Source organism: Diadema antillarum, unplaced genomic scaffold (assembly GCF_040938485.1).
Source record: "Diadema antillarum isolate AM-2024a unplaced genomic scaffold, OU_Dant_1.0 seq00000839_RagTag, whole genome shotgun sequence".
NCBI lineage: Eukaryota > Metazoa > Echinodermata > Echinoidea > Diadematoida > Diadematidae > Diadema > Diadema antillarum.
Window position 1 is genome coordinate 147,839 of NW_027271715.1, and position 16,456 is coordinate 164,294.

Sequence of the window (16,456 nt, forward strand, 5' to 3'; positions counted from 1 at the left end):
TCAGTCTTTTTTGGTCAATTTCAATGCTTTCATCGTTTTTGAAGCCTGACCATATGAAGGTAATGTATGGACTTTGCTGACCATTGGTAACGCCATGTCAGGCAATTTTTTCTGCGTGGCTGTTTCCCCTTCTAAGGAGTGATTCGTGTCATAACCCTCGTCGCTCGCCGAAAATCGTCGCGGCATCTGTGGCTGATCTCCGTTACCATCTTGCTTAGAATTTGGACGGTTGGATCGGTTTTGTTCAGCTCTCGAGCAAGACTTAGCTATGGACACCACGGCTTTCTCCCGGTTCTTCCTCTCTTCCTCTATACTAGATGTGCTAGGACGGCCTGCTAAAGTGACTTTTACATTTGTCTTTAAAAGCGGTCCGTTCCCACGTGTAGGAACATTAGATTTTGGCGTTACGGTAACGGGGCACCTTTTCGTTTCTTTTCGTTTCGAGTGAAGGGAGGATCGTCGCTTCCTTAGAGCGATAAACTCTCTTGGCACCGTGCTTGTTCTTCTGGTCATGCGGAAAACTTTCACGGCTTCTTCATGTCTCTGTTTCCTATGTTCCCCCCGCTCTCTTTTGTCGCTTCCCAGTGTGTCACAGGCTTTAGCCACCATCTCCGGCTGCCCCAATATAGCCGCATTTGTCCTAAAACGGTTCTGTGGTTTTGGATTCTTGAAAGTGACTCCTTTTTGCCCACCGTCCACATTTCCTTCATTAGCATGACTCAGAACAGTGCTTTCATTCTTGCGTGGAATTGGATATTTCAAGTTGGATTGTTTGAGTGGTCTGTCAGCAAACGTTTGTCGAAAATGAGACGCAAATGTAGTTCGAGAAAAATTCTGTGACTGTGGAAATGTGAGATGAACTGGACGTTTGCTGCTGAGGGGAAGCCGCCCAGGAATTCGTCCGTCCGTTGTTTTACGTCGAGTTAACCCAACTGCTTTCTGCCTTGGTCTGCCTTCGTCTGACACAGAAACAGGAACCAATGTTTCCTTCGGTCTCTTTCCTTTACCGATTTCACAGCCATCAGTCTTTACATAATTACCTTTGAAACAAGCCGTCGTCACACCAGCGAGATTCGAGTTGTTTTTCGAGACGCTGTTTCCTTTCCCGAAAGAATCCGTAGTCTCACGCCCCAAGAGGATGATCCAGGGGTTCCCGCTATTAGACTTCAGCTGATTCCCGCGGGAATGGAACTTGTTGCCGATTCCTTGATTCTTGGTGATAGCTTGACCGTCGAGTCTGGCCTCCGTTGGTGTATTAGCCATGGGAGCAGTTATCAGGTCATCGTCCAAGACTTCTCGGTAGATTTGACGTCTGGTTGGTGGAGGAGAAGGTCTGTCAGCTGTCACTTTGTTCATTTTTTCTGCTCCTTCTTCAATCACCATTGCCATTTTGAAGTGAAAGCTGCCCTGTCGCTTTCCAGCAATCTGCCAGGCAGTCTGTTGGAAGATCGAGGAGTAAGTATGGTAGGTAAACACAAATTGTACGACTAATACCCTGCAGATTGTAAACAGATGAATACTTGCTATTAACACATGGAATTATCGTGTTGTATATAAGTTATTTTACATATTGCTTTATTGTTGTTGTTGTTGTTTTAAAGAATGAAGAGAATGAGAGAAAAACTGGGGCCTTATACATCAAATAATGTGTCCCAGACAATAGTAATGTAAAACAAATAAATCTTAGAGATATTAAACAAGAATATTAAACAGTGACGGATCCAGGGAGGACCGCAACCGGCGCACGCCCCCACCCCCCCCCCCCTCTTCATTTTTTGTTGAAACAAAAGAAATAAAAGGAAAAAATGGGGGAGGGGTACGTGCGCCCCCCTTTAATTTGGTAAACGCGCCCCCTCTTTACGGAATTCCTGCATGATGTCTCCAGAAGGGAGCTCATATCGTCTCCACGAGGGAGCTCATAATGGGCGTCTCCGCAAAGGAGCTCATAGTCTCCATGGGGTAGCTCATACAAAAAAAAAATACAACTTTTAAATATTAACTATTAATTATATATGTTTTATTGCAAAGAAGTGAAAGGGATCTAAATAACCTCCTCTGCCACAATGTTCTCTCCCTCGCTGCTGAAGTCGTCGATGTTAGTCATCCGATGATAGTCGTCGCCACTCTCAGTGTTTGTGGTTTGTTCGCTGGGCTTTGTATCAGAATGAGGGACTGTAGAATCTTTAGCATCTCTCTCTGCTTCTACTTCTTCATCCACCCTTCTATCATTTCGGGAGCACGCTCGAAATGTTTCCCAGTTCTCTCGAAGTCTACCTCGAATTTTTCGCACGTCTTCGTGGGCTCGTCGATTCAGGAGTAAATAATAAATGGCGGAAAACTCGTCAGCTCGGCCTGTCAGCACTGAGTCACTAACGAGCGAGGACTTAATGCCAAATTTTTCTTTGATTTCCTTGATGACATCGTGGTCCAGCAGCATACGGCTTACTCTTCGAGGGGATACTGACGAGCACGGTGTGCTGGGTGGTGTCGGGGTCGCTGGGTCTGAGATGAGCGAATGTAGTGGTTTAAAGCTCCCAGCTAGCCAAGGATGGCACAAGACCTCGTCAATAGTTGGTCGTTTCTTAGGGTCAGGTTGTAGCAGCGTCCGTACAAAGTTCTTGCAGTCTGCAGATGACAGTAAGTATTTATTGTGGTTGAATAGTCATGAAATCTTCGGAAATAATAGACAAAAACACGCACTGAGAATGTCATTGTGGACATGGCGGATGGAAGGCAAAACTTTATTTTTAAGCCTTGTGCCAATCTTAGCTCGAACAATAAACATTAATGATTTCAATGATGAATACCGAGTCAATAATGGTATCGTTTTGAAACAAAGATCAAATTAAACCAAATTCCTGATGTTGGAAATTTTATTTTAAGCTAAACGTATCAATTGTTGCATCTTTCTGTAAACACGTAAACACTTCATGACTTCATTAATTACGTTCTTATTTATTCTTCCTCTTGATATCTCGACAATCGAGCAGGGAAAATTTACAATTGGATGTTATGCGGTGTGACATTCAAAGACAGACGTCCATTTTTCACAGTTTGATTGAAATACATTTATGAAAATCATAATCTTGTGTAGGTCAATCTCCACCAGTTTTTGAGTTATTCGGAGTTCGGCGTCAATCAAGTTTGGCGAAAGATTTAACACACACGATAAAATCTGATGTCATAATGCCTCGCTTGAGTGTCTGCTGCTACTAACACCTGACTAATTAACAATGCCAGATGAAATCGATATATCCTGAATGGTCCGTTCTGAGAATATGCACTTGACTGTGTGTTAGCAGGAGGGCTGACGATCGAGTCTAACACGTCTGAGTATCAGTGAAGATTCCGTTCATGATGAGAAACTTACACCTGACGCCAAGGCTGAAATCACAACTGGTTTCATTAGCCATGTCTCACCTTACCTACTCAGTGACACAGCTTGACATAGGATACGAGAAACAACGCACGCCATCTGTGATACCATACTTTTCAACGAACACAAACTCGTTTATTTTAAGAGGCAGCATTTCGTAAATGTTTGTTCCACAAAACTCGCATCGCGTTTGGGTTCAAGAGACTGTACGGGTTTGCTTGTCATGTCCATTGTATCAATGTATCCAAGGTGGTATGCATATCGAGTTGTTAGTCGTAAGTCTTGTTAATGCAGCCATTCATCTCATTCTTGTCTCAGTCGGAGAGCCTGAATTATCTCCCTTCTTTGTGCCCTCTTTCTTTGAATTTCATTGTATTTCAATTTCCTTGTTTTTCCTCCCGTCCATTCCTTTTCCTTTTCGCTGTCATCTATACTCCTACTTATCACATATTTGTTTCTTCTGCTGACCACCATTATTCTTATTAGATTATGATAACAGTCATTCACATCTCCCTTTCTTGATAATGTGAAAAAGTACATTTTCTTCTCTCTTCTATAGTGTGTACTTGCTAGTTCGTGCACAATGCATATTATGTTGTGTGTGTGTGTGTGTGTGTGTGTTGTGTGATTGTGTGAGTGTGCAGTGTATGTATAGACAATAAAAGTAAAATGGGCATTGAAAAAAATAATAATACCAGTACTGAAAAAATGACACCATATCTTACCGGAAGAGAGTCGTGGTGGGAGTCTTCCCAAGTCACCTTTCAGTATTTTCTTCAAGAGCTGATGGAGGTTGAACGGCTCCACGACAAAAGGCAGTGTGCCAGTCAGGATGGCAAACGTGTTTACTCCTCTGTGAGAAGTCAAGAAGAATAAGAGACACGCAAAAAAATAATGATAATAATAAATCATTGATGATTAGCAATCCATCTATATTAAATCTCTGAAATAAATCTATTCCGGTGCAGGTCTTACAAGTTGTCATGTTACCATAATTATGATCCAGACATGGACCTATTAATCGTGATCATAACTTATTTGTTCTACGGGTTTGTGGGTAATGTGAGTACACTTCTAAATGAATCGCAGCTTAATTACTCAAGATTTAAAAATATGGTGACTACTAATATAATATTTGTTTGCTATTGTGCGAGGGTGTGACACTGAGATGGTCTTTACTGCCGGGGCGCCAATTAGCAAAATGTCATCACGATTATTTATGACACAAGAAACGTAATCATAAAATATAACACCAATTCCTGCGGCTATTGTTAAACGTATACGAAGCGCTGAGCGTATGTTAATCCGGTAGGTCCCCCATTAACTCCCTTTTCTAATGTCTTTTAGCATCACCATGGGTCAAGTCATAGGCTATCAGTAATCTGACAAATGATGCTAAAATATTTGTCTTGAGTAATTAGAGTGTCCGCCAAAGGATGCCAGGTCTCTCTGTGTTGACATTTCCGTCCCGAAAATGACCAGATTTTGCTCTTCGTTCTCATTATGCGAGACAAAGGTATATAATATCCGCACAGTAAGCAGATGACCATCGTTTGTATTTAGTTTTTCAGTGACTTTTGACTTCGTTAATACACAGGTTTAGCAGAGGAGAGGCTGTAAAAATGAACCTTTTGATAGACACGGTTTCGCAACGAAAAAAATCAACATGATAACTTGGAAAAAGAAATATCATCTCAAAATCAACATGGAAATACAAATAAAAACCGTTGTATTGGTCTTGTGTTTCTGCGTAGATGCCAACATTGTTTCTCAAAATGTATGTTTGATGATTATGCTATTATCTTAGCGTCATCCTAACAACCATCTGCATAGAGGGATATTGACAAGGACTGTGAAGGTACACTATTAAGGTGAACTACTGGTTCACGCTTGATTCAAAGAGTAATATCAAATAGACAGACTAGTTCGAGCGGAAATGAAAATACGACTACAGTTATGCAATTTTTCAGTTTCACATTTTTTTTTTTGGAGTTTCACAATCACAGTGACATGAATTAGATGAGGTAGCAATGGCATTGCCAAACAATATCCCAGTGGTTTGTGCATCAAAATGGGTTAGAAAAGTATTGCATTGCATATTTTGCAACTTACGATCCCTCCACAGGAATATATTGCTGTGAATGGAGGGATTGTAAGTTACAAAGTAAACGGTAAACAAATCATTCGCATTAAGATGTTTTTGAATTGCAACTCCACAATGACAATATTGTCATTGTGGAGTTGCAATTCAACAACAATCTAATGCGAATGACAATTTGTTTACCGTAATTCATTAAATGATCTTGGTGAAGATTCGAACTCAGGTTGGTGAGAAACTCGTGACTAAAAATACAACATCTTATCATCTTATTTAATACAGTAATTTTCAATACTGTGACCAGTTACCAATGTTTCTTCAATGCGAGGAAAAGCTCCAAATCTACAGCTCTATGTCCGATTAAACAAAATCTGTACCGTTTCGTTTTTATACTGTCCACAAGTGATGCTAACTCAAATAAGGTCGGAGTGGCATTACATTTGAAGTAATTCAGGTTTCCAACTTTTTTGAGATAATGAGAAACCTCCGTAGAATATGAAAGAGCAGTCGATTGTAACAGGAATTCAAATTTTATTTGATAAAATTGGTTTTAAAATTACTGAGATAGCCAAAACCAAAGAATCACTAATAAAAAGGTGGGACCCACCTTTAATTATGACCACTTTGTTTACTTTGTTTTTCAATATCTCAGCCATTTCAAAACAGATATTCATCAAATAATCTTTGAAATCCTCTTAGGATTGTATGCTCTTCAACATTTTATGACTTAGTAGTGGTTTGCAAGTATTTTGCACAAAATTAAAACCTGAATCCCACATCTCAACAAAAATTATAGGCCTAGTATACCATCCCTTTTCATGCGACCTATCATTATCGTCTTACATGCTCCATACGTCCACCTTAGGTCCATATCGCTTCCTGGCAATAATCTCTGGTGCAGCATAGGCAGGACTTCCACACAGTGTTCCTGCGAAGTCTTCTATCCCGAAGAGATCTTTGGTAAATCTATTCTTTCCACGGCCATTTTGTCTCACATCAACTGACTCTGCCTCTGTTACTTTTCTTCCTTTTACACATTTATCTTCCTTTCTGTGACGTAGACTTGCTCCCCCATGTAGCCTGGGTCTGGCTCGCTGCTTGTTTCCATGTTCCGTTGCTGGTTCCAAGTCATCTTTACTCACTGGGCCGTTCTTCTCTCGCCACTTTCCCGCTCTACCGTCATGAGGGAAAGATGTTGCTTTGGTTGTCTGTGCGTCCTGGCCTTCCCTTGTACGACTCACAGACGGTGGACTCACCATACTCTCACCTTGTCGCTCAGTAGGTATAGCATCATTTCGAGAGTTAGTTCTCCTATCAAGACATTGTCTTTGACTAGATCCCGTCTGTGTTTGCTTCACTCCGCCCTTCTCCCTCTCTTCGCTGGATGCTTCTTTCACCGTGTGCTGCCCCTCCATGTTGCTGAATCGGTTACTAAGACCAAAATCTACCGAAACCAATATATAGGATAAGCAATGTAATTATACTACACACAAATTCGATCAACAAAGCAGCACTGACAATGTTTCGTTCACTTACACATGATTGACACATTGTACGGAAATTTACTCCAAAACATACTGCGTGGATTTATTGTATGCAGAACTATTGCACCAACACAACGGTTAAATTAGTAGAAAATCGGACTATACCGTTGATGTTCAAACTAAGTTATGAAGTTTTAGTCTTTTGTTTAATCTATATGCTGCCATCGTTGCCATGGAAACTGCCGCCATTCGTGATGTCGCAGGATATGATGTAAAGAAAATATAAAAGAGACTTTAAAAAGTCCCTTTCTAGGGATTAAGTCAGTGGTGCTTTTCAATATGCCATAAAAAACTATTACTAGTCCTTTATATAAAGCATTTTTGAATGTCTGCAAACATTCGGACATACTTTTATATCTAGCAAAAAACAATATTATGTGCACTAAATTTTAAAGGAACTTTTGAAAGAGTTTGAAGTTTGAATTGGACCATTGCAATTTAAAGTATAGAATCATTTTAAAAGATTGTCCTCTATTTTTCGTTTGAAGTGTTATCTGTTTCCTGAAAAGAACATATCATTCTCATTATTTTGCATTTGAAAAATACCCAGATGTATGATTCGTTGTGGAGATTTTGTATTCTTTTTATTTCGCCTAGCAAAACAAGGAAGTGATTTCAAAGATTATGAATATAGTATACATTGTTGCTGATGAATAAGGAAATACATGTACATCATTCGCAAAAACAAGTAAAAGTCACATCCACTCAAAATAAATGCAATATGAGCGAACATTCGAAGTGGATACATACCGATGATCTTTACGTTGTCGTCGTCATCTAGTAATAGGTTTTCCACCTTGAGATCTCTGATGTCAGTGTGAAGACAGCACAGTGTGAAGACAGCACAGTGTGAAGACAGCACAGTGTGAAGACAGCACAGTGTGAAGACAGCACAGTGTGAAGACAGCACAGTGTGAAGACAGCACGGTGTGAAGACAGCACGGTGTGAAGACAGCACGGTGTGAAGACAGCACAGTGTGAAGACAGCACGGTGTGAAGACAGCACGGTGTGAAGACAGCACAGTGTGAAGACAGCACAGTGTGAAGACAGCACGGTGTGAAGACAGCACGGTGTGAAGACAGCACAGTGTGAAGACAGCACAGTGTGAAGACAGCACAGTGTGAAGACAGCACAGTGTGAAGACAGCACAGTGTGAAGACAGCACGGTGTGAAGACAGCACGGTGTGAAGACAGCACGGTGTGAAGACAGCACGGTGTGAAGACAGCACGGTGTGAAGGCAGCACGGTGTGAAGACAGCACGGTGTGAAGACAGCACGGTGTGAAGACAGCACGGTGTGAAGACAGCACAGTGTGAAGACAGCACAGTGTGAAGACAGCACAGTGTGAAGACAGCACAGTGTGAAGACAGCACAGTGTGAAGACAGCACAGCGGGAAGGAGGAAAAAATAGAGAAAGAACACTCACTCTACTACACTCTGTTTTACGTACAGATGGATGAGACTCTTGTACAAAGGTTTACTAATTCACGCTTCACGCAATAATAGCCATGATTGGTTAGCTCCGCAGATGATTCAAATGCTTCCATACCCACACAAATAGGCCCTGTATATGCCTATACACACATATATGCACTCGGATTAGATTCAATAAGCATAATAATGTGAACTGACAATTCGTACAGTCAATTAGGCCTACATGATATTTATGCCGACCCGAAGAAAAATCCAAACATTTCCCCATATAAGAATATGAACTTATAAGACAAGTCAAAGATCTATGTCCAACTCAATAGACCTGCATAGTCACATCCTCAGTGTCCCAGCACAATTCGAACACGTTCATTCACATGTTTATCTATATACATTATTTCAACTAATATGACAAGTGAACAAAGGAAGAATGGACATATCTTTTGACCCGTAAGCTAACTTTTCGCTCTCTGGTACGATTTCGTAACACGTACCTGTGCATGACTCCCATTTGATGCATGTGATGTACGGCTGACACCACCTGTTTGATGTACCTCCCAGCCAAGCCTTCCTCCAGCCCTCCCCGCTCACAAACCTTGTCCAGTAGTGGGCCACCCTCACAGAGTTCCATCACCATGTACAGATTATTGTCTGTTTCCATGCTTTCCAGAAGCCGCACAATGTTAGGGTGCCCAAGGAGCTGTAGCAGCCCCGCCTCTCGGCGGAGAGTCTTATTCAGATAGGGGTCCTTCCTAGCAGCTATCTTGTCGATGACTTTTATGGCCACCTGTATCAAATAAAATGATAATTCAAATGATACAACAAATTATATTCTCGAGTAAAAACAATATGTCATGGGTCTGTGAAGAAACCGATGAACACAGGGATTGATGGGGAGCTGAATACACACTGTTGGTCTTATTTTTTTTTTTTTTGACAGAACTTGTTCCATACGTCAGAGAAAAAAAAATCATCTGGTAAAATATATTCTTGCATACACATTTTTTTTCCTCGAACTAGTCAATACTTTTCTTAACACCTTGCAAACACACAAACAAATTGCATCAGATTCTGCAATCTGTGTTGTGAATATCTCTGGTCATTTGACAGCCACTCCGTGACTCTGCCATGTCAGTATGATAATATAACATGCCAGAAGTTCTCTCTACCGAGTCGAAAATGTCAAATTTTGTTTAGCGCTATTACAGATTTAGCGCTAATTGCACATAAAAAGTATATGCACAACAGTACGTCCGCAGAATGATATTGTCATGTTTACATGAAGAATAGTTGCAATAATACACCAAAAAAAAAAAGACCCGTACAAAAAGTCACTAATATAAACAACGTCACATAACAATATCGTAATGCTTGATATCCTATTGATCAGTCTATACGCTGACCAAAAATCGACAAAAATATATAAAAATGATGTATGATAATACATGAAAGTATACGGATTATGCAGTATACACACACTTTTGTATGTTGTTTCAAATTGTTACCAATACTTAAATAATTTTGTATGTTGTTACAAATTGTTACAAAATAATACTTAAATCATAGTTACAAGGTTAAATTGTTATAAGGCATTGTGGACAATGTAGTCGAAATACCATGGTCATTGTGCAAGAAAAAAAAAGTATTAAGATGCCTCATGTTAAGATTAGAAATGGGCCAACGAGTGGGAAGAAAAGAAAAGGATCGAGATCACAAAATCTAATATTCTTACATGATTTTTTTGTTTTATATAATAGTCTTTGTTATGTAAGTATACGCGAAAAGACAACGTGCAATTATGTATAAGGCCTATCAAGAATAGCATTATTGACTTGCTTTCCTTCTAAATACAGGTACCATGATGTACCACCAGCTCGTGTATAACATTATTTGCTTCATGGTGTTGATTTACATAATACAGAGGGACTATAGTATACTTGTTGTTTGCTGAGTAGACATATCCAATGCCTGCTATCGGGTACTTTTAGCATAAAAAATAATGTAAAACGTAAGATGCAATGGTCACAGTGGCACTTTAGGCTGACGAAGTCGGCAAGTGCCGACCATCAGCATCGGATTACCAACCTCAGCATTGATTTCTCCCAAAAATAGCGAGCTTGCGAATCGTCTTTGTTCTTGGGTACGAAGCAATCCAAGTGACACTAATTCTTCGTGAACAATGTCACCATGATTGTAGGCGTAGGCCTACTTTTAGCGGTTCATTTTGCGGTTCACTTTGCCAAACACCTAAGCTGTATTGATGGTATATTGGTGGCAGGCGCTATAATAATAACTTAAATTATATGAAACGTAGTTTTATATGCTAATATTTAAAAAGAGAATATGTTATTACTGGATTTAATATTTTGTTGCGCTTAAACTCTCTAGTTGCAGCATTCATCAGGAGAACGCGGAAGCGGGGGATCGGGTGGAGCTGCGACCCCCGCACTTTTGGCTCTTAAAGTGCCAGTTTTCCTTTGGTTGAGTACAAGTTTTCCTTTTGTATCAGGTTCCAAAGTGTGAGTTAAGGATTAAAATCACCACTGTGAAAATCTTAATCAGTATGAGTAACGTTAAGTAATTTAAAATACGTAAAATGTAGGCATACTATTTACTGAATTCAGGAGTTTTCTAACGGTCAATCCACAAATTTTGAAGCTTATTGAAGAGCGCCACCGTAGGGGTGATCACTTACAGCGGAGCTCCACTCGCTATCCATCCGTACTATCCGCCGTGGAAGTACGTAACCCAACGCTGTCGGTATACGATGCTTCCCATAGAAGCTACTGTGTTGCATTGATACACGCATAGGCATACTACAAATGGAACAGGTACCCGCGCTGTGTGTTATGCGCTGCATGCTAGTTGCATGCACAGAACTCTGCTGGCATTTCGACTTTCGTCCATCCAGTCTGACGAGCTGTTCGCGTTTGGTGCGCTGCACAGTAGTCGTATGCTGGTTCATGTACGCCTACATGTACTGTGTGCGTGTGTGTTCTCTGAGTATGTTTCAGCATGTTTCGGCAACGAACAATGTTGATATGCTCTACATATCATTCTATTTTGGAGGGCAAAAACTAACCCGACTTTTATAGAAATTATCGGTTTGTTACTGCAGCGCCGTAGTCCCGTGCGTGCAATTTAGCGTATGTATCAACGCAAGTCCGATACGATGCCGATGGGATCTTGGGATCTGACTAAACGAGAACCGTTGTGTTTAGGGCTTCGCAAATTGTCAAAAAAAATAATAATAAAAAGGGGGGAGGCATTTTGTCGATACTTGATGAACGCAGCTGACTGCGAAGGCCCTACTAGTTTTAGTTTACAATATTGTACTCCAGTGTACTTGATACACTACTGACTAGCTAGGAGATACCTCCTTGGACCTTGGTACTAGAAAGAGATACTACAGCATTGTACAGTACTATAACTTGGTATCCACAATTGGTGCAATACAGGAATGTTGTATTATTCATGTCTTTTTATGCACATCTGCAGCCCGTACTGTACAAATTATTACAACTGCTTTGGAGCTTTCGCTTTCTCACTGTAGCCCGCTACTGGGTATAGAGAGTGAAATCCTGTAAAATTGTTTTGCTTCCAATCCATACAACCCAACGGTCCTTTTGAGGACCAACATATCAATTCACATGTTTCAGGTTTATTTTCTCTTGCCTTCTCCCCTCAAGACTACACTTGTAGGCCTATTTATTCTTTCCCTTCCTCCCACAGGAACCTCTTCAGGATTTCACTGCCATCATATCCTCTCCACAATTTTCTCTCTGCAGCATTTATTTCTAGGATCTACTCAAGTTTCCTCCCCTTTATGCTTCATGTTCTCAACTTTCATTCTTCTTTTTCGTCTTCTTGATCCTCTTAGTTTTCTCCCCCCCCCTCTCAACTTTAGTCTCATCTCTCCTCGACTTACCTTTCCTTCGCGATGTATTCATCTTTTCTCCGTTTGATTCCACATTGTTCGCTGACTTCATTTTTCTCTTTGGTTCGATGAATCTTCACCTCTTTCCCCTATTTCCATGATTTTCCAACCTTATTCAAATCCTCCCTCTTCCCTGCTATTTCATCTTTCCTCTCCCAAGGATGTCCAAACATCTTTACTTGATTATTGATCCTCACTCTATTCTTCCTCACAACGTTGAACCCTTTCTTACCGTCTCCACCAGTGCAACTTCAACTTCTAGCCCATCATTGCTGTCCCCAACTCTTCACTTTTTGCCCTCCTTACAACCCCACTCCTCTTTCTGGGCTATTCTGCCATGCAAAGATCCGGAAAAGGACTACACTCATGGTGTCACCGCAAATTACCTCTCTCCCTCATGTACTGCAACATGCAATCCTTCAAGCAACACATTTATCTTTCTTATACATACAATTATGCATAATTAGACCCTATATTATATAGGTACCTACATTATTGTATAAATTATATGTATATGTATTTAGAGATAACACACACACACACACACACACACATATATATATATATATATATATATATATATTAGAATTATAGAATTATATAGAATTTAAATACAGGAAAGATTCCTTGTTTATGTGAATCAAGACCAGTTTTCAGCGGTTGCTAGAGAAAACCTAATTTTATGAAATATAGCCTATAACAATATCCAAATCCCTCTCCCTACTCTCTAGCAACTCTGTCTCGATCTTCTCTCTTTATTCATCATTGCACGTGACTTAGAAGCAAAAGTTTGAAACAAATCTGAGATTCATAACGAGACATAAAAACTCGTCACATTGAGGACGAGTTAGGTGATACGCTTGTGGTCATCAGATGACAGTCATCTGTGATCGACAAAGAAAAGAATGTGATATAGGCACCTTGAAGTTATATTGAGCGTGCATGCGAAACCGTTTCTGTAACCACTCGGCCACGGGTCATCCACGGAAATGGTAAGACAGAAAAACAACAACAATGTATAGATATAACGGGGGGAAAGTCAATGCCCACTCAACTAACGCGGCCGTGTGAACATCTATTGCATTGCTAGACGGAAAAGCGGCCTTGTAACGACTGAGGTCGCTATACCATTTCTGGCAACTTGGGAAAAATACGTCCCGCAGACATAAAACCTATAATCGGCTGGTTTTGATACCTTGCCTTTAATCACAATTTTCAGTGTAATGACGTCATCAAATTACAAAACAATGACATGGTCTTGAAAGAAAATTGTTCAAAGTACAACACCTCAGTCGTCGTCATTACATACTATGATCGGTTTGACAAAGTCAACCTGCAAAATTTTGCTGCAGTCGAAGCAATGTGGTCTCCAACACACAAAAAAGAGGGATATGGCGTGTGTGTGTGTCTGTGTGTGTGTATAGGTGCGTTTATATACGAACGTGATTTCTACATGGACGAATATGTAATACAAAATTGAAGAAAAAAAAACAGTAAAGTAGCTAAGTATTTTGTTTCGTGATCTTGTGAGGTTCGAACCCGCAACCTCACGTCTCTGAGACGTCGCCTTTAACCACTCGGCGACACGTCTCGACGGGAAAATATGGGGAACGTTATGGACTTGAAAGACAGTTGTTCAATATATAACACATTCATCATACGTTGTCAGTTTGCTATTGACATGACGATCTATCACATGAATATGAGGGAGGCATTAGTACCTGTATGAAATTATTATAGGCATGGTTATCAAATTGCCCTAAAATATCCTTATAATTGCCTTATTTTTACACACAGTTACGCTATCCCTTTAAACTCGTCACAGTTTAATTAGAATCATTAACATCATACATTAGTACCATATTCAGTTCCATAGCTGATCACGTTTGCTAATCAATTAAGAGTAATTGTCTAGAATGTGTCATATGGCCAACCTGTATACACACGTATATACACACACACAATGCTAAATGTATGTATCAAACATCTGTAACACAGCTTTGAACTAACTATAGGAATTATCGCTGCACTTATCATCCATACTTTTTATCACTATCTGAAACTCCACAAAAACCACTAATTGACAAATAATCATCAATACAGAAGACTGAATACCTTTTTTACAATGTATAGCTTGTTACATGTATAAATCAGCACAAAGTAACCACGACTACATTGTGTTACTGAATTGATATGAACAAATTTCATTTTGTTACAGTATACTGTATCAGTTTGAAAAGCCCAACCTGCAAAACTATAATTTTGCAGCAGACGAAGTAATGCAGTCTCCAACGCAAAACAAAGGTATACTGTGTGAGTGTGTGCGTATAGGTGTGTTTACATGCAAACGTGATTTCTACATGGACGAAGGTGTAGTACTCCATTGAAGAAAAAAAGTTAAAAAAAAATTATTATTTTCTTTCGTGCTCTTGTGAGGATCGAACCCGTACGTGTGCAACCTCACGTTTCTAAGACGACGCCTCTAACCACTCGGCCATACGTCTCGACGAGAAAATTAGAGGAACGTAAGCTTATGTACGTGAAAGATGAATCACGAATCGTTTGGTCCGCATTCCATTCTCATTTTCAGTTTTAAATTGCAAAATTGTCAACCTCATGAGGAGATTTCAAAGAATAAAATGCATGATTACTGCAGCTTATTGTCACATCTACAACATAAATAAGTTTCAGAGGAAATGAAGCAAAATCAGCTGAGATAAAGGTGCTTAAACGTTGTCAAGTCAATGCATGGTTTCTAAAAAAATCACCTCCCATAGACAATACACGTAAACTTGTCCGATTTTGCGTCTTTACCTTTAAACACAATTTAAAGCATGATGACGTCATCAAATTTCAAAACCATGACATGGACTTGAAAGGCAAATGTTCAAAGTACAACATATCTGAATTTGGGATAATATTGAGCTTAAACAACAGAGATACGAGCAAATGAATGTCAGAAACAGTACCTCAAAAAAATTAATTCCACTTTTTTGATTCAGATGACGATATGATGACGTCATAATGTAATTATGGAAATAATGATACTTGAAACGTCAAGTCCAATTTATATGCTTTTGTAATATGCAATAAAAACATAGGGTCACCGGACGTTTTAAAGAGCTATGGCGAAATAAACAAAGACATGTTTTTTCACTATATTTGCACATAGACGCGCAGGCGAAATTTGAACTTTGACGCAAGTGCATTGCTTTGTTATTTGTAGGAATCGATTAGAAATCAATGGATATTGTTGCTCAAAGTATCAGGAATCCAAATCTGTCAAAAAAAGTGTATTTTCATGTTGCTGACGCGCTGTGCGCGCGAAAATGCGCGGACGGACGCGCACGCGCAAAATTGTTTGAAACGCATAAAATTGTCTGAAACTTCGAGATTTCCCATTGGAAAGTTGTTTTGAGCCTTTTAAAATTTTGACGCGCGCTTACGCGCACTTAATGATGTCCTAGGTAATTAGCATCAAAAGAAGTAAGATAGAACGTGACCTGAACTTTATGTCCACAAAAAATGATACAGAAATGACCTTTAGTTATGAAGTTATGATCGATCATGTAACATGGTCCAAAAATCACAAAATGGCGCCTAGACGACGTCATAGATATGTTACTGTCATGAAAACCTTATTGTGGCTAGATATTGTCATGAGACATGTTCCCTGAAAATGTCATGTTATTCCGTAATGTCATTCTTGAGATATTGATGACACAAAATTGTCCAGAAAGAAAGAAGAATAAAAAGAAATAAAGAGAGATTTTGACAATCACAATAGGTGATACGCTGATAGCGTATCACCTAATTATGATACAACAGAAGTGTATGATTTTCGGTACACACGCAGTGTGTTCTGGTACCACAGCTGTACTTCTTGCTGATATGCTGATACATGTAGTTGTACTATAGTTTGTACTCCAGACGAGCGAATGACCTTCACCGCCTGGTTCTCTCATACCTCCTTTGGCCGGTTATCGCACACACGTGCCTGCGCCTTGGTGTTCGGCCAAAGGAGACGGCGGTGACAACACACACACACACACACACACACACACACACA

General features: G+C 39.9%; 1 protein-coding gene across 1 annotated transcript in view; it reads right to left on the bottom strand.

Annotated features, from left to right (window-relative positions):
• The window catches only part of LOC139740158 (uncharacterized), a 39,745-nt gene continuing 23,289 nt past the window's right edge, over positions 1 to 16,456 (bottom strand). Inside the window, exons 3-9 of the mRNA XM_071650745.1 lie at positions 8,945 to 9,237; positions 7,769 to 7,824; positions 6,907 to 6,918; positions 6,318 to 6,429; positions 4,102 to 4,229; positions 2,051 to 2,625; positions 1 to 1,437 (exon numbers count right to left, since the gene is read on the bottom strand). Of these exons, the coding sequence (XP_071506846.1) occupies positions 1 to 1,437; positions 2,051 to 2,625; positions 4,102 to 4,229; positions 6,318 to 6,429; positions 6,907 to 6,918; positions 7,769 to 7,824; positions 8,945 to 9,237 (2,613 nt within the window). The remainder of the gene's footprint in view (positions 1,438 to 2,050; positions 2,626 to 4,101; positions 4,230 to 6,317; positions 6,430 to 6,906; positions 6,919 to 7,768; positions 7,825 to 8,944; positions 9,238 to 16,456) is intronic.